We start from the raw sequence: 23,640 nt of genomic DNA, 5'->3' as shown, positions 1-23,640 counted from the left end.
TATATGATAAATTATTTAATAACAAAATTTTAATATCAAATGTTGAATAAGAGATGTTACAGTAATCAGTATATGTAAACCAACAACACGATTTCAGTGATAGTACAATTATTAAAATCGATATATTCACTTTAGAGGTGCTCCTGGCTAAAGGACATTATCTGGTAGGAAATGGAATGTAAAAATATACACAAATGGTCGTTCCGTTCCCTCATTTTAGGGGCTCTTCCATCTTTCATCATGCTTTGCAGAAATGTTATTGTACAAAGAGGTTTACTCGCTTTTCTATTAAGACCACAAACAAATAAAGTAGTTAGAAGATTCAATGCTAGATTTAAGAGGCATACGGGTAAACGTGAATTTAAGCCAGAGGGAAAATCGACAGAAAGTTTGCAGAAAAGCCAGAATGTCGTGAGGACATCAAGTTTCAGTAATTTTGTTGAGTTATGTGTGATATCCAGTGGTGGCCCAGGCACTCCAAAATCAGTTATCTTAGTCACAACAAATGGGAGGTAAATAGATATGATAAAAGATATATTGATAGTGATTATACCAGACAGAATAGGCTGTTCTAGTGGGGGTTAAGGTTCATCATAACAAACGGACAAATATGGCTGTATTTACATGCCAAAAATTACTCTGAGTACAGACTTACCTGTAAAGTTGGAAAAGTTTTAATCCCTAGCATCCACTAGATATAATAAAGTTAAATCCATTTTGTGTTTCAGAAAGATAAAATCTCTTTTGGATTTTGATGGGCATTTTTTTTCCTTCGTGCAAAAGGTGTGAAAATTGACTAAGTTGTGGAACAACTATGAGATGCTCCCTCAGGTAAAAAACCGGTTTGTATTGTTTTCATTGTCCTTAATTGACCATACACACTCAACTATAGGCGAGTTAAAGAGTTTATCTGAGTCAGTGAGTGGACAGTATCAAAGTAATTCAGGTGTTTGTTTATTTTTGCACCTTCTGAAAAAAGGAAAAAAAATGCCAAACAAAAACCAAGAAAGATTTTATCTTTCTTAAACACAAAATGCATTTAACTTTTATATATCTAGTGGATGCTAGGCATTAACACTTTCCAAACAGCACAGGTAAGTCTGTACACAGAGAAGTTTTTTAGGTAAAAATACGGCCATATTTGTCCATTTGTTATGATGAACCTTAAATTTTTCCAGTGTCAGAGACATATAAATACATGTCTCTGTTTTTGTTGACCCATAATCATGATAATGGCAATATGGCAATAGACCAATTTAAATCTCTAATTTTATACATTTTTTGTGCATGTATGAATGACAAAATGAATGAGCATGCCTGTTGCTCACTCCACCATTTGACATCTGATGTGCACATGTTTTCAGTGACATCCTACATTGTCCTTCCCACACACAATTTGCATCAATTCCTTTATTTTACTGTTTTTTTTTACTTGATTCCAGAAATTCGTGTGGTTCCCCCCAACCGATCCCTTATTGATATTGAGATAATGGAATGGCTTATACATGTACTTTTAATGTCAATTTTATTGCTGTCCACATACACTCTTCTAACAGGTTATATATGAAGTTGATATAGCAGGCGTTGAGTAAGGCCTTACTTAAATAGTAAGTATCTCCAGAGCATACCGGCTTCATCCACCAATAAAAACTTGCAGCCAAGAAAAAATATAGGTGCTTAACAGTGGTGTTTAAACACCAAAAAATCAATCAATCACCATGTTGCTCATTAGGAGATGCACTGGACAATGCTGGACATAAACAAATACATAACAGTGTTTTCCATTCGGCATTTAAGCCGGTTGTGCTGACCACCTTCTTTTCAAAGCCGACCACCTTTCCATTTTAGGAGGTGGTCGGCTTTTTTTTTAAATTCCGGAATTTTTTTCGGTTCCGAACCGTAATAATTTAAATACTATTCGCGCCTCGCAGTTTGTTTTCATTGACAAAAATGGCGGATCGTCAAATTTCAATGTTTGCTTTTCTTAATCATAAATCGGGGGAAGGGAAAGGCAGATGACGATGGGGATAGAGAAAATTCTAAGCCATATAAGTCGGATAGTTGAATTGAAATTGTTGAAATTGAAAAACAAGTATCAAACCAACAGAAAAGGCACACAGGCGATCGCGAAGATGAACAGGTTGGGAACAATCCCAAAATGAGGGAACAATACAGTACCCTGTATCAAACAGAGGATCAATACTACTAGCAGAACTAGTAGCCATTAAACTTGTGCTGGAAAAAATAGACAATTATAATTACCGCAATGTTAAACAACTTAACCTATACTCTGGCAGTCAATCCGCCATAGGCATTATAACCTTAAATTGGAAATCAGAAAATTATCACAAAACCATACAAGAAATCAAAAACAGGAAAAAAAAATTGGAACAAAAAGGTTTTATTATCAACATCATTTGGACACCGGGGCACTCTGATATAGAGGGAAATGAACAGGCTGACCGTCTGGCAAAAGCAGCGGCAAAAGAGGCAGATAATAGGGAGGAAATGTCTTCAATCACGACAAGACAAGACATCAAACAAGCGGCGAGAACATCAGTCATTAAAAAATGGAAGACACAATGGGAATCTAGTGAGGTTGGGAGAAGATTTTTTAATCATCACCCAGATGCATCAAAAAAAATCAAACTCGACTTCCCATCAAAAAAACACTTCAATATACTAAACAGTCTCAGATCAGGATACTCCAAACTAAAGGGGTATCAACATTTCATTAACAGACATGTAGAAGACAACAAATGTACTTGCGGAGAAATAGAATCTGTAGAACATTTTTTATTATCTTGTGGCAATTACAGTTTGGATAGAGAAAAACTCCGCCAGTCAATATATTTCAAAATAGGAACACTTAATCTAGATCTAGAAGAATTACTTAACACCGAAGCCAGTGCAGACATACAATATGCAGTTTCCGAGTTTATAGACGATACTCAAAGATTTGATCATTTGTTTTTATAAATCAGTATCAACAGCGCCTACCTAAATTAAAGTGAAAGTACAAAGAGAAAATACAAACGTGATTAATGTATTCAAACGCGCAAGTGACGAAAGTACATATGAGAAAATCAGTGTCAAGATGACGCATACTAAAGACTAAAGACTAAAGGATATCCCTTTAATGAGGGACTGTCCATCCGGCAAGGGGTCATATAACTGTTGAAGAAAAGAAAAACTTAGATTTATTACCATACAAGAGGGGAAATCGTTTTATTTGGTACAACATTTCTAAAAGAGTGTCCATTAAGATAAAATGGCCAGAAACAAATATGTGCTCATTTGTTTCTATTTAAATGTACCCATCATAAAAGGGATAGTCATTACATTGAGAGGTTACCCCTCGTCTTTTTCTCTTTAAACATACCCCTCATAAAAGGTATAGTCATTACATTGAGAGATTACCCCTCATTTGAGGGGTGGTGATAAATATGAACAGGATTTTAAAATAAATGGATAATCGTCACAGAAGGATATTACTGTTATGTGTGCCAAAAATTCAGCACTGAAGCGTGGAACTTGGTTCGATAGGCCATGTATTAGCTGATTTCGTTGGAGGAGGGAGTCCTGCAAAAGCCATTATCATGATTATGATCTGCTATCCGAGATGCACAAAACTAATTTGTCAAATCATTTCATGAAAGGCTAGCAGTGAAAGCAGAAGAATGGTTCAAGTCCATTAAATGTGAATACAATACTTATCCTTCTATTTGTGACCTCAACAGAAAACCCACAGTAAAACTGAAAAAAATAAACCCGGTTGAAAATGTTAAAAAAAACTACCCGGTTGCAAGTGTTTTTTTTCAAAACACCCACCTTACCTTAGTAAAAAAAGGAGAACACTGCACAAATTTTATGGTCAACATCCTTAAGACAATGTCACGGGTAGTACTGTATATATTATCATCAACCATTTCACCTTAAACTGTTTAGAATTTATATCATTCTCCTGATAGATGAAAATACATAAGAGCTTCAATGTATCTGTATTTTTTCAATAATCTGATTATAACTTTCATGTTGTACATATTCTTGATTCAAAACATGCAGAAAGACACCATGCATTAACAATATCGTTCTTTTGAATTTTACAGACAAATTGACAGAGCGTGTGAGTCTAACAATGTAAATTTCATTTATTTAGTGAATAATTTGACTATATAGAATTGCATATATCATGTATATATTCAGATATTAATAATTATCTATTTCAGTTTTGTATTTAATTGTGGAGAAGGAACCCAGAGAATAAAGAATGTTTGGTAAGTAAATCCTTAATTTATTCCATTTTAAATGGTAATATCTTTAATAGCAGATTTTGTTTTCATATTTAAAGAACCAACTATATTGTTTTCATCTCGTCTTATAACAACATATGTACAGATTTATCATTAAAAAAAGAAACAAGAAACTTCATCTCTAAATTTAAGCTTTTATTACGCAGTCATGATGTCCAGTGAGTTTCCCTTTTCTGTATAATAACTATTTACCCTTATTTTAGGGATGTCAATGCTTAAATAGAAAATCTTGATAAAAATCATTCTTTTTCCATTGCTCACATGTACATGTATATATACATCAACTTCAAAGACTTATAACTATCTTGAAACCTGCGTTTTGCATTTGCGCCGATCTGCACTTCATTTGCACTGATTTTTTCTTTCATTTGCGCCGATTTTTTCTTTCATTTGCGCCGATATTTTCTTTCATTAGCGCCGATTTTTTTACAGGTAAATTACAGGTGAATAGATATAAGAAGATGTGATATGAGTGCCAGTGAGAAAACTCTCCATCCAAGTCATGTTATTTTTTATTTAACATTATAGACCTCTTCCATTAGCCACTTGTACAAATTTATGAATTGTCAATTATAACATGTATATAACTGTTTTCCCCTGCTCACAGTGGGGAGATGGAAAAAGGCCTACAAGATACATCTCAAGACCTTTTCCCTGACCGAAACCGTAGTTCTTTAGCCTCTGTCTTTCGGACATCTGCCACATGTTTATGCTGAATCTGTGTTTTGACAATAAAATCCGTGGTGACTCTGGCTTTACACAGTTTTATGGTACATTAGTAAGATATGTTGTTATATTTCAGGACACTAACCTTCTGATATGTATGGCCCTTGATGATTATGGAATTGTCTCCTCGGCTCGTTTCAGTGTGCAATATGCCCATCATGTTGCAATGAAGTTGCAGAAAAATATGAATCAAAATCATCTTAAACATAAATGAAAAACATTTAGAACAAAATTTTACCAATGGTATAGTACATGTACAAGTATTAATTTACCTGTAAATCTAATTAGGAGCAAATAAAAAATCGGCGCAAATGAAAAAATGAAATTGGCGCAAATGAAAGAATGAAAATTTTCAAAATCGGCGCAAATATCATACGCCCCTTGAAACCTAAATGCACTCCATCACTTCTATGAAATATGTGGTTAAACATTTGTTGAAGGTTACGATATTATTTCCCAATCTTTATTATGTTAATGCTGCATTAGACCTGAAATTAAAAAAAAAATGTTTTTTTAATGTATTTTGTAGCTTCAAAAAGTTTGCTAAAATAGAAAACGTTTTCATCACTCATAAGTCTTGGGACAATCTTGGAGGATTATATGGTATGTTAGTCCATTTAAAAGTAAAAATAGAAATGAATCAGTACCAAATTGAATATATATATAAAAAAAAAAAGTTGTATGATTGCCAATGAGACAACACTCTACAATGATCAAAAGACATAGAAATTAACAACTATAGGTCACTGTATTGCCTTCAAAAATAAGTAAAGCCCTTACCACATAGTAATCTATAAAAGGCCCTGAAATTTATTTATATGAATGTATTTTTCATGTTGTACGACTATCTTTTGTTGTTAAAATCCAACAACTGTCTAAACAACCTATTTTTTAGGTCAGATTTTTGGTACAAATATCAAAGACTTAATACATGTTATATCTTTGTGTAAACTTGTGTTTAAAAATATTAATCTGTTTTAAGCATAATTCATGCTCTTGCATTAGTTTTGGTGGTTCACATTTTTCTATAATGGTGTCAATGTAAAGCGTTCAATTTTATATGGTTTTGGCTTTGCTCATTGATGAAGGCCACACAGTGCTCTACACATGCTCATGATGCTTTATTTGTTTATACATCCTTGATCTTTGGTCTCTTTGGAATAGTTGTCTCAGTTGCGAACATTTCAAATTTGTTAATAAATTATTTTGGTTTTTCACCTTCAGCTAGAAACATCTTTGTTACATGTATATAGTTATTTTCCATGTTCTCAGATATGAATAAATTTAATTGAAAATTTATTTTGCAGGAATGTCTCTAGGTTTAGCAGTAGCAGGTGTTGGAAAGGTTACTGTACATGGACCTGTTGGAATTGTAAGTATGATATTTATAATTAGTAAAAATTAAATATTTGGTATAAATTAAAAATATGTCAATAAAGCAAAGGAAAGATCAATAGAAATTGTTGCTTGTACAGTTTTGGGTTGGTACTTATTTATTTTGTGTTTCTATATTATTTTGGTGTGCTGAGTGTCAAATTATACTTTCAACCTAATGATTTTTTTTTCAACAAAGTATAAAGTTCATTCATATATTGTGCTGTTGCACCATTTTCTCATGTTAGGGGAGGGTTTAAGTTGATCTCTTACAAACATGTTTAACTGCACCACATTTTATGTCTGTCTGTTCAAAGTCATGAACCTGTTATTCAGGTAATCATTGAATTTGGAATTTCATTATTTTTTTGTTTTTATTTGAAGGAATCAGTAGTGCAAAGAAAAGCCTATATGATGCTTTACGATGACGTCAGAACAAAATTGGATATTGGTAAATATATTTCTTCTTTTTATAAAGTGGTCTTACAGATCAATGGTAAATTACATGTACCTGGATTGTTTTTTCACTCATAGTTGATATAATTTTATATTATCAATGTATATATCATGTATATAGAGAATGCTATTAGGCAGATATTACCTAGCATATTTTATCACTGGATCAGTAGATGGCTAGAAAGCATTTATACTAAGTGCCAATAACCAGGCAACCGTTACATGTACTTTCCTTGAATAAGAATTCAAACCAATAGTTATTCTTTGGAAGTTGACCAATTTCTATAAGACTTTCAAGACTTCTTATCATATGCACCAAAACCATTTCTAGATATATTCAGATCTTTTTGATTTGCAAATTAGAAATTTTGAAAAAATAAAACCTGTCAAAGGTTATGAAAAAATTAATTCAGTTTAACTTTTGATTTGCAGTTAGTTTAGTTTTTCTGTGGTCACAATTATACGAAAAAAAGAGTTTGGATTTTGAAATAACAGAGAAATTCATGTTTCTGATGTTATTTATGTATTATTGTCATTTTGTTTATTTTCTTTGGTTACATCTTCTGACATCAGACTCAGACTTCTTTTGAACTGAATTTTTAAGTGTGTATTGTTATGCGTTTACTTTTCTGCATTGGCTAGAGGTATAGGAGGAGGGTTGAGGTCTCACAAACATGTTTAACCCCGCCACATTTTTGCGCCTGTCCCAAGCCAGGAGCCTCTGGCCTTTGTTAGTCTTGTATTATTTAAACTGTTAGTTTCTTGTGTAGAATTTGGAGTTTAGTATGGCATTCATTATCACTGAACTAGTATATATTTGTTTAGGGGCCAGCTGAAGGACGCCTCTGGGTGCGGGAATTTCTCGTTGCATTGAAGACCTGTTGGTGACCTTCTGCTGTTGTCTGCTCTATGGTCAGGTTGTTGTCTCTTTGGCACATACCCCATTTCCATTCTCAATTTTATTCTGAGAGAGAAAAAATTGATATGTGACCACACTATTAAAGTAATACATGTATATATATATGTAGCCAATTGTTTAAGAAAGGCATTAAAACAAATTTAAGTATTGCTATTAAAAAAGGGACAAATATGATTTGATTCTTTGAAACATTGTAGTTACATGTATTTAATCATCATATGAAAATCAAGTACAATCCCTACTGTTCATGCTGTTAGTGGATTAGTATCATAAATACCATCATAAAGTATAGGAGAAGAATATAACAGGTATCATGCCAACAATTGGTTTTAGAATAAATGTGTTTGTTTTTCCATGCAAAGACCCCATGAGTGAATCAATATTAATTCCAAAATATGCAATTTTTTATGACTTTACAACAGTATCGTAACTAACTATAATATATTCTTTCCGAATAAATCTGTTTAAATTTTAAGTTAGCCTTTGACATGTATTGTATACTTTAACAGGAAGACAATCAAAAGAGATGACAGGTTTTTCCAATCCTGATTTAAGTATTGACTACGTTCCATTGTTACCAGAGAAGAAAGAAGATCTGTATAATCCCCCAAAAGACCAAGGTATAAATTACTGATAGTTATAATTTTTACATCCCAAAATTGTGGTACTGTCAATTTTACTGTTCTTGAATTATGTCCCTTTATAACTTTATATGCAAGTGAGGGCACCATCTGTGTCCCATACATGCATTCCCTATTTAATTACTCCAATAATATGGATTGGAAAAAAGGTAATTTGGAATGGAGTGTTTTAAAGAAGATAAATGGTTTCGAAAGTAACATACATTATTTTTCAATATTCAGATACAATTTAATCTGTTTTAGCAGCAAGCAAATTTTGCTTGAAATAAATAACTATGAGTACATTTCCTTCCGCAGTTTTACTATCACAGCTTCTGCATATACATGTTACCAAGTTTTTATCTCTGCTATATTTAAGATGTGGTGCAATTCATATTTATTATTCATTTTATTCCAGAATCTTCTAGTCCATTATCACAACAGCTTCTATCATTTTATACACCATTATCAGACCCAGATTGTACTTATGCCTATATTATCAAGGTATGTAGAACAAATTTTAACAAAATTTGTCATTTTATTGAAATTATTTTTTCAGTAGACATGGTAGAAAGAAAGGAAATAAGAATATTTTTTTTACATATGTATAGTTACTGAACATACTCTAGTTAAAAACCAATTGACATAAAAGTTTTATGGTATTTATTTTAGATAAAGAATGAAAAGAATAATTGTATTTTGTATTGTATAAATAATCATAATAATAAATGATTTGTTTTGTTTTGTGTAAGATATTTCTCTTTTTGTTAGGAAACATTTTTACAGGCAATTAATTGTAAACTTTTCTGTTGCCACAATTTAAAATGGCATTATTCAGAAAATATGGGCGCACTACGTTTGCGCGCATTTGGGGATTAAAATGTTTTATGTTTGCGTGCAGCTTTTGATTACATTTGCGTGCATTTGGGGATTAAAATGTTTTGCGTGCAGCTTTTGATTACATTTGCACGCATTGATTTTACAGGTAAACTCAGGTAAACTCAGGTAAAATATAAATAGAAATCAAATCAAATTACAAATTTTTTCAAAATAAATATGACTATCCATTATTAATTTTTGAAAAGAATCATGCGTATTGACTTTGAAATCGCAATGCAGACCACCACACACATCAAACTGAGAGGGCTTGACACAGCAGCAGTAGTGTGCAGAAGTAGAAAAGAGAAAATATATTATTTGATGGAGCAATTCAGAAAATACCAGGATGGGGAAATTGACAGTTCCTGTCGTTCCTAAAAGCAGTTGGCTTCAAGTTTTCGGCACGTACCGACATGTAAAGTCATGTATTGAGTATTGTTACGGGTTAGATTAGCTATGATTTAACATTTTAACATTTGTATCTGTTTATATTTCTAGGATTTACTGTTTGTGCAAAATAAGACGGACTTATACTTCTCGAAACCCTTCTTCCTCCTCGTTGTTGAGCAGGTGACTTAGACTAACGGAAGGTTTACTTATACTTGTAAATGTTTGAAAAAAATAATGAATTATTTAATATTATTACCTGTATTTTACCTGAGTTTACCTGTTAAAAAAAATGCGCGCAAATGTAATCAAAAGCTGTGCGCAAACGTAACGATTTTTGCGCGCAAATGTAATGCTAATGCGCGCAAACGTAATGCACAGGAAAATATGACCTAATTTCATGAATGTGTATTATTTCAGCCCAATCCTAAAAATCAAGTGGTAAATTATCAGAAGTGTATAGACTTAGGTATAAATGAGTAAGTACAAGTTATTTTTTTTTAATTCCCTAAATATTATTGAAGGCAATGTTTACTTTTAAATAGGTAAAGTCATGCTTTCTTTTATTGAATTGAATGTTATACCTTTTTGATTTATTGGAAGGATATCTAAATAAATGTTTTTATGCCCCCTCCCCAACAGAAATGGCATTTTAAGAGTGTTTACCTTGTCCCTCTGTCTGTCCCTTCCAAACTTTAGTTCCACGTTCTGTAACCATAGGTTCCCTAAACAAATTTTATCAATGGTTATGAAACTTACACACAATATTTATCACCACAAAAAAGTAAGGATAATTTTTTAATTTGGGTTGTGTCACCTTTACAGTTATTGAGTTATGTCCCTTTATAATGTTACATTCTCCATTTATTTTTTAGTAAGACATTCTTAATGAAACAACAACAAAATTATGGGAAAAAATACTAAAATTTGTAAATGAGATAACAGTCTAGATATATGAATACAATGAAAAAAGCAATATTTAATTTTCTTTGAAAATAGTTGGTTATCTTGTATAAATTTGTGACAACATTCCTCTTAAAAAAAATTGTCAGACAATAAAAACTACATTGTTGTTGATAATTTTAATCATTCATAAAAAGGTAAAATGAAATCAAAATCTTTAAAATTTTGCTATCAAAATTGTTATTCAAAGTTCTTGTACATTAAAGCATTTATAACTTTGGGGAATTGCTAATCTTATATGTTACAATTGTTTTGCTTGTAGTGTTTCCATGGTAAAACAGTTACGTGATGGAGATGATGTTACTCTATCTGATGGAAGAATAGTAAGTCAATGTTTATATTTACAAAATTTCCAGTGTAATAACATCTGAACAATTCAAGTTCCTCTGTGTCAAAGAGGAGCAGAGAATATGGTTTGGTTTAAAAAAATGCATTTCCTTGTCTAAATATGAAATAAAACTGTTTGTTTTTCAGCTAAAAGCAGGATTCTATATATATAAAAAGAAGATGTGGTATGATTGCCAATGAGACCACTCTCCACAAGAGACCAAAATGACACAAAAATTAACAACTATAGGTCCTTGTATAGCCTTCAACAATTTTTTATTGTGAAAACATGTTTTATCAAATTGGGAAATTTGTTATAAACCATGAATTTGACCAGAACTTCAATTTGCAGACCTCCTTTCAAGAGGTAAACCCTAATTTGAAATAAGACCCCTTATTGTCAGTGATGATACATAAATAGACCCTCAAATCTGCGCATATAGTCATTTTAGGCAAGAAAAATGTTTTAATGAGCTTTGTTCAGATTGAACTTGGGAGCATTTTTCAGATTGTATTCATGCACAATTACTACTGAGACTGCACTGTTTGGGAAAAAAGTGGGGTTTTTTGGAATAATTTTAAGCCATTTTTTTTTCAAATAGGGATTGTTCTCCACGGGAAAAAGTCTTTTAATATTCTCCAGTAATTTAAGGCAAACAATATCACTGTATGTGACGTGTATGATTAAAAGATAGACTGATACCATATTATATATTTTTCAGATTTATCCTGATGATGTGCTAACAGAAAAAGATATTGCAAGACCTATTATTGGTAAACATTCTAATATTTCTGTTGTATTTGAGGAGGTTCAAGCATAGTTCTGTCAAAGGCATTAATGGCACACTAATGTTAAGACCATATAAAAACTATGTTTCAGGTGCTGTCAGGATTTTTAATGGTTTGTATACTTTTTTTTCAATTGAGTATTATGTTTGTACAGAAAAGATAAATAGCCCAAAAGCAATCATTACAAAAGCAGATCAGATGACGGAAATTACATCCCCCCCAAAAAAATATCACAGCCTTTCAAGAAGTCATAATTATTTGGACTAGGTACAAATGTATTGTACTGATAATAGCCATTAGAATTTTATAACTTTTTATGGCTCGTAATTAAGGGTTTAAGACTAAAATAATGCCCATCAGTTTCTTAATCACGCAACCCTGATTTAATTTTTGAAAACAATTATTTAGAGTTACAAGATTTTGTTCATGGTTTTTTATGACTAAATGATCAAACTACTCACAACTTTTTTTTATAAACACTTGGGTTTTCAAGGTATTTCATATGATCATGTTACATGAAATAGCATGATCAAGAATTAGGGCATGATACATTTGTTAAAACCATTCTTTTTCATGAAATTTCATGAAATAATCATTGGTCATGAAATCAAAGAAAGTAGGGTACTAACAAAATTCAGCCCAATACAGCAATTTATCATATTGGTACCAGATTACATCTATAAGTGAAGCAGTGCTACTACATAGGATACATCAGAATTACTAAAAGTTAGCTAGAACAGTGTAATCAAGAAATAATGCCTCCTTACAATCTTATATACAAAAGTAAGAAGCTGTGATATGATTGTCGTTGAGACAACTCTCCACCTTAGACAAGTTTTTGTTATATGCTCGGCGGCAAATAAAAATTATCAATTTTCTTAAAACAATGATCAGTTTAATATTAACATCTGAATCCTTGTTATACCAGAAAAAAGAGAATTAAGGAATTGTAATGCAACATTAGAAATAAGCTTATCAAAATTTCATTATTATAATTATTTCTTTACAGTTGTTGAATGTCCAAATGAAGACTATTTGTACAGTTTATTGAGATCTGAGAAGTTATCAGAGTGTCAAGGAGACAATGACAACTCAGCTGAATTAGTAGTACACATGTCCTCATATAACATGGTCAATAATCAACAGTATCAACAGTTTATACAGAGGTAACTTAATTCCTGTTTCTATTTACACATTGCTAAACGATTTTAAGTGTTTAGTAAAAGTTTAAATCTGAAAAAAAATGGGGATAAGATAAAGGGGAAGATAATTCATTGTAAGTTTTCAAAAGCTTATACAGCAAATTTTCTGAAGACAAAATTCATGAAAAAATCTAAATTCACTTTATGTATCATGTGTATCCTGAACGATTGAAATCCTTTTGTCCGTGTTGCAGTCTTTTGCGATACATTAGTCCATGATGAAACATACAATATAATGTAGGTCAATCAAGACAAATTTCAAACAAAAAAATAATATAACAGATGTAATGTAGCTCACACACTTTTGCTGAAAAATTATGAATAGCAACCTACAAATTTTAAGGAAGATCATTTTTGACACTGAAAATAATAAGAAACTTTCATGACTAATGTTACAATGTCTACAACCCAGTTATTGATAAAAATTTGAAGGTAGGCAGAAGACTATAATAAACTTGCAAGTTAATGAACAAAAAGCCACAAGACAGAAAGTAACAAAATTAATAGTAAAAAATAAACACAAATTACACAATCATCAGAATATATGAGAAATTTCTTGAAATAATGTCTATTTATAGAATAAATTGATTTTACTAGTTTGATAGGAAATGGTTAATGAGCAATGTTAAATATAGATTTGTCAAAGTCGTAAATTGTTGTTTGTTATCTGAAAGCCAGAATTCTGTTTTAAATTTCAGATTTCCTAGTTCCACAGTACACATGTTTTTGCATGAGAAAACAAGTAATATGACATCAGAAGGTATGATACAGCTTCAGAGCATACTAAACATGGTCCATCCAGATATATTTCCCAGAATTCATATGGAAAAGCAGCAGATGGAAAATTATCCAATGGAAAATTATATAATGGCTAAACCATTCATGAGATATTCATACAGACCTAAACTTGGAATATCTGAGTAAGTTATGGCATTGTTTATTGGTATTGGAAAGTAAATAAAACCATTCCTTCAAATCATTTGGTATTTACTAGACCATTTAAATTTTTGCAAACAGGACCGTCTCATTGAATGCATATACATTGTTCTCTTTGGAATTCATTTAGTAGAAAAAAACACTGGTTTTAGACAGCATTATACTGACAAAATGGAAAACAAAAATAATGTTTTAGATTATGTTTTCAACTTTACTAATTTTAATGCATTTTGCATAATATTTTAAATCGCAGTAAATTTGTACATGACTGTTATTCAATTATATTGAATCGTCCTAGAAGTCTGATTTTATGGTTAAATTATTTTTTTATATCACAAGCATATTACATTTTTTGTTAAGCAGTATGTTCCTATTTGTAGCGACCTTTGTATACCAGATGATATTGGAAGTAAAATGGTCACCAAACTTTCTAATGATGAGAATTTTATGAAGACTATAACAGACTACAAATCATTATTGTCAACTAAACAATTAGAAAATAACAGTAAGTATTAGATGTAGAAATAAAAAAGTAAAATCAAAGAAATGCCAGACTCCAAGGAAAATTCAAAACAGAAAGTCCATAATCAAATGGCAAAATCAAAGCTCAAACACATTAAACGAATGGATAACAACTGCCATATTTCTGATAGGTACAGGCATTTTCTTATGTAGAAAATGGGGGATTAAACCTGGTTTTATACCTAGCTAAACCTCTCACCTCCATGCCAGTTGCATTCCATTAAATTGATAATGATGTGTGTACAAAACAAAAAGACATAATATAATTGTAACACTTCATAAAGTTTGCTGTCCATGCATTGAATTAAGGAGTTATTTCCCCTGTAACAACAGCTGTACTGATCATCATAACACTTAAATAAAATAATTTATTTTATCAATCTAATAAAATGTTTTTTAAAAAATAAAATCAGGTATTTTAAAAATTTTAAGTTATTAAAAAAATAATCAAATTGAATTCTTACAGAAAATATAAAAATATAATATTTATTTTTAATATATATAAAATATGTACTATATTACAGAAATCAGGTATTTAAAGTAATTTTAGAGTAATTGATATTTTTAGATCCAGTATTTCATAGTAGTTAATAATGCTAATAAATGATGAATTTATTTTCAGATTCTCAGGATCCAGAGGTTGCATTCTTAGGAACAGGCTCTGGGTTTCCAGGAAAATTTCGTAATGTCACAAGTTTTATTATTAATATTGAGTAAGTATGTACTGTATAAAAAGGGAAACTTTGGGTAGTTAATGATGAAACAGTAAACCTCTTATGATCACTGGGAAGAAGAGTCAAAAGTCACTGTAGAGGCTATTAACAATGAAAATGTTTCCATACTGCCTTTTAAGCTCGTAAAGGATGAATGTTTTTATGAAATAAAGTTCAAAAGAAAAAAAGGGTTGTCTAAAATGTTTTTAGATTTGGAAAGGAAAACATATAATGTTAGAAGTTTATCAGGTGGTTAATTTAACTTACAAATGAAATTCATTTGGAAAATGAATATTTTTTGTATTCATTTAATGAAGTCATTCAATACACATTAAACATAAGATTCCAATTTTGATTTTATGAATAAACTGCCCCAATTGACCAAGGATTAATCCAGATAAACAAAAGATGGGATATTGTAACGAGAAGATACTTGCTTTGTGAGGTTAAATATTTCAAAGAAAAAGCACCAGTTGGAAGATCAATCATGGGACTTACAGTTATATACATGTACATATCACATTGAAGAAACTTTGAACCTTTGGAACTCTAAAAGAGAAAAAGAAAAAGATATCTAAAAGATGAAAAATGATATAGAATAAATAAGAAATATGAAGTGATTAACATGATTAAGTCACATTGTAGCCTTTAGTTAAATATGAGCATGAAGATAACTAATATCTGTTTAAATTTTACACCGGTAAACAAATTATGTCTGAATAATGTTTTGATACAATTAAATAGTCAACTTTTGATTTCAGTGAAGAAACCAGTATTCTAATGGACTGTGGTGATGGGACTATCAATCAGTTATATATGTTGTATGGAGATAAGACTGATGAACTATTGATAAACATGAAATGTATATATATCTCTCACCTACATGCTGATCACCATTTAGTACGTATAATGTAGTGTTGCTTCTACTGAGAGCTGTTCCAGAAAATACTATGCCCCCCCCCAGGGAAGGCAATTTTTTTAAATATTATGTGGGTGGTTGTATTTGAAATACCAAAATGCAAAGGGAGTGCTGTTCTAATTAAATTTTATTTCTGTGGGTGGTGGGGGTTAAAAAAAAGTACCGTCCCTGGGGGGGACATAGTATTTTCTGGAACAGCCCTGATATATTTTCCCTTGTAAAATATTGTGTTACAGATATTATAATACAGTAGACTCCACCTAATCGGATATCGGTTAAACGAATATATCGGCTATTGTAATATTATTTCAAAACACCGAACCATTCCCTATACATTTCAGTCAAAATACATCGGATAATCGAATATCGGTTATTAGAATATATCGGCTAATTGGATAGGAATATTCATGAAATATGTGTGAAAACCATGTACAATCGAATATTTTGAAATAATTTCATATTTTTCTTGACAGGAAATGAAGCCGGAAGTTGCGCCATTACGAAGTTTAAGAAAACTTCAGTACAGAAATGTTTCATTTCATTAATAAAAACGATCTTTTATAGTCAAATAAAACATTATTTTTCTTGTTGTCTTGTTTATTTTATGAATCTGGTAATATATTTTGCCTAAGATGTGTTTGTTATGTGTTTATCCAAATGTGATCGTTATCATTTACTTCACACGACAGAAATGATAAACTGTGCGTGATGATCATCAATGTTTATTAAATATGAATGAAATATACCTCTTTCTCAACAATTTATTAAAATATATATAGAAGTCCCGTGTAAAAATAAGGAATCGTGTGTCAATAGCATATCCCAGGTGAAATAGAATTATGTAACTTGTACACACGTACGCCATTTTCCTAATTTACATAATATTCAGCTTTTTATTTTGAACCACGAGGCACGACAGATAAGATAGAAAAGCAAATTAATTTAATCATCTTGATGTCCATTTTCATAATCATAAAAATAATTGTATTACTTGAAATTGGAAATGTGTTTTATAAATAAAAAACTGTAGAGAATCGTAGCTATTAATAGATTTACCTGTGGCCTACTTCCGAGAATTCATAGCTATTTTTAGCTTTTACCTGTTTAAACACACAAATGAAACAAATCACGCAAAAACAACAAGTCTCATTTTTTAAGAGGTACATATTTTATTCAGATAATCAACACATAATTAAAAAATCAATAGACTGACAGATAAACAAAATACATTTATATAATCATCTGATCGATCTATTACTCAATCAACCGAATTATCCGAACTTGTACCTGAAAAAACCATCGAGATTAGTTACAAATTTCCATTAATAAAGCAGCTATGAATAGCTATTGGTATCTTAGGGTGGTGTCTGTCAATTTTGAAAAAAAACTTGGAGGAATATACGTTCATCGGCTAATTGAATATATCGGACAATCGGATATTTTTAGCTGACATTTTGGGTATCCGATTGCCCGGAGTCTACTATATATCCTGTTTGATGAGTAAAGATTTGAATGTTTGCTTTTCAATGTAATATTGTCTTTTGTGGTCTAAAATGTTTCATAGGGTGTATGAAATTTAAAGAAGAAAGTCGGTGAATCAGAAATCATGACCTTTTTGACTCACTCCAAGGAATTGTATATTTAAACGGAGTGGGAATTCAACTGAAGTTTTTGAAGATGCGTCATTAAATTTTCTTTGAAGTCTGTCGCGTTTCAATTCCTTTAAATATACAATTCTTTTCTCACACATACTGATAAGTAATACAGAATATTTTTCTTTAAAGGCATTCCCAGAGTGAATGGAACAAACAGATATTTTATGTGACAATGATATTCCATTTTATTGTTAGTTGTATGCTATTTCAATTAAGATGAGATAGATTGGAATAAGAATTTGTGTCTTTTACAGGGATTGGCTGGTATTTTATTTGCCAGGAAAGCAGCATTAGAAAGAGCTGGAAAGGAATATACTAAAGTTTATCTGTTAGCTCCAATCAGAATTAAAAGATGGCTTCATGTAATAATTGATAAAACACTTCATATGAAATATTATGAATTAATACAGTAAGTAGATATATATAAAACTATCCTTGTCCATATCATTTGAATACTAAAATGTTGTTATAGACTACCATTGAACACCAGGTTTATTTCTTACATATTCTTGAATTATGTTTCTAGATCATTGCAAGAATATATAGCCAAATTAAAGATTAAAAAATTCAGTATTTGACCAAATCAGTAGAAACTTTGATTGATTGTTTTTTGCTTATAGTACAGAGACGAAAGTTACCAGATGGACTCATAAATCCAAAATCAACTGACAACACCATGGCTAAAAAGGAAAAAGAAACCCAACAGATAAAAAATAGTACACAAAACACAATATAGTAATCTAAAGACTAATTAAGCAACACTAACCCCACCAATAACTGGGGATGATCTCAGGTGTTTTAGAAGGGTAAACTTGCCTTTTGAAACTATGTTATATTTACAATCTGAATTTTCCTCTACAAATTTTTTTTTAACTAAATATGAACTAATTTTATGTGTTTCATATGTTTCCAACAAGGATGTAATTTCATTCATGTCTGTTTTCGTTTGAATATCTTTTTATGAACATAACTGGAAAGAGATAGCAAACAAGTTGGGAATAGGTTAATTGTATTACACTTGTTTTTATCATTTCAGGTTTGTACCTAATGAAGCTTTCATGAGAGAACATTATAGACCAGCTGATTATAAAGAGGAACAAAATTCAGCATTGTGTCAGACAGTGTTATCATTGCTCAACTGTAAAGAGGTACTTACATACATATACGTATAATGAACCAGTTAAAAAATTATATTACACCATGGGGGCCGTGATTTGTCAAAGTATAGATCGTGAAGATGGGGAGATCTGTTTATAACTTCCAATAGGGATTTGCTTATTGTTGAAAGGCTGAACAATGACATATAGTTGCTTATATCCACCTTGTTTGAACTACCTGATTGTTAGTTGACTCATTTGCAATCATACATGTACCACATCTCTTAATTTTTTGACAAGTACTCCAAGAAGGTTTCTTTTAAGTGCAGAAATGGACTCATCGCTAAATTTATATTTGAAATTTTATAAAATTCAATAAAACTTGAAAGTTATAAACTTAATCTAACATATTAAGATATTATGCTTATTAATAAAAAAAAAAATGCAAACTAATTGCATTGTAGATTGTAGCAGTTCCTGTCAATCATTATGCATGTGCAACTGGAGTTTCTTTGGTTCATAATTCTGGATGGAAAATAGTTTATTCAGGAGATACAATGCCTTGCCAGTCACTTGTAGAAGCAGGTAATTATGTATTTTTTCACATCAAGGTCACAATTTGATAATTTAAACATTTTTAAACACTTATTATTAATGAAGAACATAATGATAAGAAAAATAGTAGATTGAAAAAAAGATTATGCGGAAAATAAACCTATTTTTTATGCCCCACCTACGATAGTAGAGGGGCATTATGTTTTCTGGTCTGTTCGTCCGTTCGTCCGTCCGTCTGTTCGTTCGTATGTCTGTCCCGCTTCAGGTTAAAGTTTTTGGTCAAGGTAGTTTTTGATGAAGCTGAAGTCCAATCAACTTGAAATTTAGTACACATGTTCCTTATGATATGATCTTTCTAATTTTAAAGCCAAATTAAACTTTTGCCCCCTATTTCACGGTCCACAATATAGAAAATGAAAGTGCATGTTGCAGGTTAAAGTTTTTGGTCAAGGTAGTTTTTGATGAAGTTGAAGTCCAATCAACTTGAAACTTAGTACACATGTTCCCTATGATATTATCTTTCTAATTTTATGCCTAATTATATTTTTTATCCAATTTCAAGGTCCATTGAACATGGAAAATTATAGTGCGAGTGGAGCATCCGTGTACTTTGGACACATTCTTGTTTAGTGAATTTTGCAGTTTCATTTAACTCAGAATGTATATTTTAAAAACATTGAGATCACATAACACTCAGTAATATTAATAGATAATTTTAGGAAAGGATTGTGATTTGTTAATCCATGAAGCCACCTTACAGTCAGATATGGCTGAAACTGCACAAGAATTGCAACACAGGTATGAATCAAAATGTCTAGCATATTTTATGTGTGGTAATAATTAAAAATCCTGTTCCCATTGGACAGTTTGATATGAATCAAAATATTGTATATTTCAAATATTATCTTGATAATTGATGCTGATTACGCCACAAATAAATAGAAAACTGTGTCGGGAACACAAATAAAAAAATATTTGGACAATTTGCCAAAAAAAAAAAATTTCTATGCTCTGGATTTTAAAAAATCATACTTTTCCAGTATTTTAGAATACAAAATGTATATACAAAAAAATAGAGACATCCACACAAAAACTGAAAAGCTTTACTCAAACAAAACAAAAAAAAGAAAGAAAAAAAGCAAAAATTGCTATCTTGTTAACAAGAGCAACAACAAGATACTTGCACAAAAAAGTGGCTGCATGAATAGTTAACAACATGCTGAATAGTTCTCAAAGAATAGTTTCATTGGTACATGTAGTACATGTACTTACAACTTGTGTCATTTTGATCTTATTATCTTTTTAGCACTGTGAAGCAAGCACTTGACATGGGGAATAAGATGCAGGCGAAATATCAAATATTGACACATTTTAGCCAAAGATATCATAGAATACCACTAATTGAAGACAATCCAAGCCATAAAAGATTTGGATTGGCATATGACCTTATGAAGGTAACAAATTCAGATATGGCACATATTGCCATTGGATTTACTCAATGTCATTGTCAATGTCAATGTCATCCAGCTTTATGAAAAAAGAGACAGTTTAGGATTGCCAATGAGTTCAAATGACAATTACATGTGACCATATGGTTTGCATTTAAGTTTGAATGCTGCTTGACTATATTTCGTGAAAATAGGTCTTATTCATATTTTTGTGTTACCACAAGTTTTGTATGTAGGTTCCCTGCTTGGAATATTCAGTGTCACTTTGCCTTCCTAACATTTTAACACTCCAGTTCTAAGATTGTTTTAAGGATATAGGTTGTTCTTCCTTTCTGTGTTTGAGTTTGTTAGAAGATTTGTTGTAAAATTTATATTGTTTATATTGTTTATATTTGTCATGTGGTTTAGAACTCATTTTCATGTTCTATTGGTCAGTTTACATTTTAGGATTTGGTAGTTTTCTCTAGATTTGTTATGATGCATGACATTTTGACAAAAATTGCTACATTTGGTTAATATTCCTTTTTAGTGTGATAAGTATGTCAATCCAACATATGTCACATGACTTTTACACAATTTATACACTACAGTGTATCTCAGATATTTTAGTTTATGCTAACAATATAGTGCATGTACATTCATATACATCTGGAAGTTTTGTTTGACCTTGACCTATATGTCAGCCATCCATACCTTTAGAAATATTGAAGTTATTGCAGTAGGAGTTATTTAAAGCATGTTTTTTATTTTTGTTTTACAGCACTGTTTTTAATGAAAAATTAAAGATGTAGATTTTGTTTCATACAACTTGTAATCAAGGCACTTCGAATTCATATCAACAAATTTGTCAACACCATCTTTACTGCAGACAAGCATTCATGCCTTACATGTATAATACTCTTGACCTTGCACTCTTTTCAGGTAAAACTAAGTGAACTTAGCGTTTTGTACGATATGATAAATCCACTGAAGAAAATTTTCCATGAGGATATTGATCTTGTGATGCAAGTACACACAAGGAAACAGAATAAATCTCAGCTGATCAAAGAAATATCTCAAAGTTTGTCTAAGGAAAAGAGCTGATAAAAAAAGTATTCAGTCCAACGACAAAGAGAAAAAAGTAAATCATGAATCATAGTAAACAACAATAACGTGTACAGCATGGACACTAGCATAGTTTTATAAGCATATGCAGGTAGTCTTAAAGGACAGATTTTAAAGGCATGTGGTTTTATGATGTTACATATTTTATTTGCGTCATTTGGTCATCCTTATAAGTTTGTTGTAACCAGTTCCAATTGCTCAGTACAGTAGTCAGTAGATATTCTACGCTGCACAGAAAGTACTTGGTAAATTGGTTACGTTAACCACTATGACATTTTTGTAATTTAGTTGAGACTTTCAATGACAAATTGGATGGTACTGGCAAAACAGAAATGAAATTTTTTGTTAATGCTCTATTGTTTTTTATTTTTATTGTTTTATGTGATATTAATATAAAGTATTAAAAACAATCTGTTTTGTATCAATATTTTTTAAAAGCTCACCAGCAATAATATTATAGAGTCAGTGGCGGATCCAGGGGGTTGGAACCCCCCTTTTTTTGGACGATCAATGCATTTTAATGGGGACATATAGTTGGAACCCCCCTTTGTCCTGGGTTGGGAATCACCCCTTTTTCAAATGGCTGGATCCGCCACTGAGAGTAGTGATATTCAGAAAAAAAGGTTAGAAAATTGCAAGTGGAAATAAAATTATACAAAGTCGTAAAAAGACAAAAAATAGGGCTTTTATAACAAAATAGACAAAAAGTTTAACAACCCTTCACAAACACTTCACAGAGAACTTTTTATTCGGAACAGTAAGCAATTCTTGCTACTCTGATAGGATTACATCAATTTTGTAAAGGAATTCTTTTTCTGCTCTACTGCAGTTGAGTTATACAGACATTATCAGAACACCACGGAAGCACAAAAGTTCTTTCAAACAAAACCTACCTTGGAACTATAGTGGCAGCTGTTTCTTTTGACAAGTAAAATTTAGTGATACTTTGCATTTAATGGTGTCATAAATGAGGTAAGGAGAACTGGATAGTGGGCTATGACAAATGGAGATTATAGACCTATTGGTGGCCTTAGAGTTTTCTGTGGTTTGGTTGTTGTCGCTCTGATTCCCCTTTTCCATTTTCAATTTTAATGAATCTGATCCATAAAAGTAAACAAGATTTCAGCTAAATTTGAGTTTTCTTTGCCTTTTCTTGATAAAAGACTGGTTATATATAATATACATATAATTACGTTATTCTGTTTGGCTAAATGCACATCATGTTTAATTCCTTAAGCAATTGATTCAGGCAATAAAACTTATCATTCACGAACATTAACACAAGGTCCACATTATAGTTATCAATAGTACCAGGATTATAATTTAGAACGCCAGACGCGCGTTTCGTCTACATAAGTCTCATCAGTGACGCTCATATCAAAATATTTATAAAGCCAAACAAGTACAAAGTTGAAAAGCATTGAGGACCCAAAATTCCAAAAAGTGGTGCTAAGGTAATCTATGCCTGGGATAAGAAAATAAAGTGCACAGCTGAATTCAATAAAAAAAATGATAAAAATCGTGTTTTCATGAGCCTAGCTAAAAAGTTAAAACATGTAATTATGAGTATTGCATGCTTCTTTTTGTAACTTCATAGGGTTGTAAAAGTGTTGACCATGTGCACATTTTTAGAATGAAGTGCTTAGGCGCTTCATACAAAAATGTACTTTGGTCAACGCTTTACACCCCAATGAAGTTACTTAAAGAAGCATTCAATGCTTAAATACAAATTTGTA

The 23,640-nt window shown here is 31.2% G+C and overlaps 1 protein-coding gene across 1 annotated transcript; it reads left to right on the top strand.

Annotated features, from left to right (window-relative positions):
* Window positions 1–190: 190 nt before the first annotated feature.
* On the top strand, window positions 191–22,314 carry LOC134725083 (zinc phosphodiesterase ELAC protein 2-like). Its single transcript, XM_063588601.1, has 21 exons — window positions 191–512; window positions 4,230–4,277; window positions 5,569–5,642; window positions 6,347–6,411; window positions 6,798–6,864; window positions 8,298–8,408; window positions 8,827–8,912; window positions 10,095–10,153; window positions 10,900–10,960; window positions 11,687–11,738; window positions 12,763–12,919; window positions 13,654–13,875; window positions 14,272–14,396; window positions 15,036–15,126; window positions 15,888–16,026; window positions 17,955–18,109; window positions 18,737–18,848; window positions 19,262–19,382; window positions 20,072–20,150; window positions 20,659–20,806; window positions 21,722–22,314. The coding sequence occupies exons 1-21, from the start codon at window positions 241–243 to the stop codon at window positions 21,881–21,883; spliced, it is 2,406 nt and encodes an 801-aa protein (XP_063444671.1). The 5' UTR covers window positions 191–240; the 3' UTR covers window positions 21,884–22,314.
* Window positions 22,315–23,640: the final 1,326 nt, after the last annotated feature.

Source organism: Mytilus trossulus, chromosome 7 (assembly GCF_036588685.1).
Source record: "Mytilus trossulus isolate FHL-02 chromosome 7, PNRI_Mtr1.1.1.hap1, whole genome shotgun sequence".
Lineage (NCBI taxonomy): Eukaryota > Metazoa > Mollusca > Bivalvia > Mytilida > Mytilidae > Mytilus > Mytilus trossulus.
This window is presented reverse-complemented; position numbering and strand designations above follow the sequence as displayed.

Excerpts from the sequence above, each read along its gene's own strand:
- LOC134725083 (XM_063588601.1), top strand. The coding sequence starts at position 241 with ATGCTTTGCAGAAATGTTATTGTACAAAGAGGTTTACTCGCTTTTCTA. Across the intron at positions 6,865-8,297 it reads CAGAACAAAATTGGATATTG|GAAGACAATCAAAAGAGATG; the intron begins GTAAATATATTT and ends ATACTTTAACAG. Across the intron at positions 14,397-15,035 it reads TAAACAATTAGAAAATAACA|ATTCTCAGGATCCAGAGGTT; the intron begins GTAAGTATTAGA and ends ATTTATTTTCAG.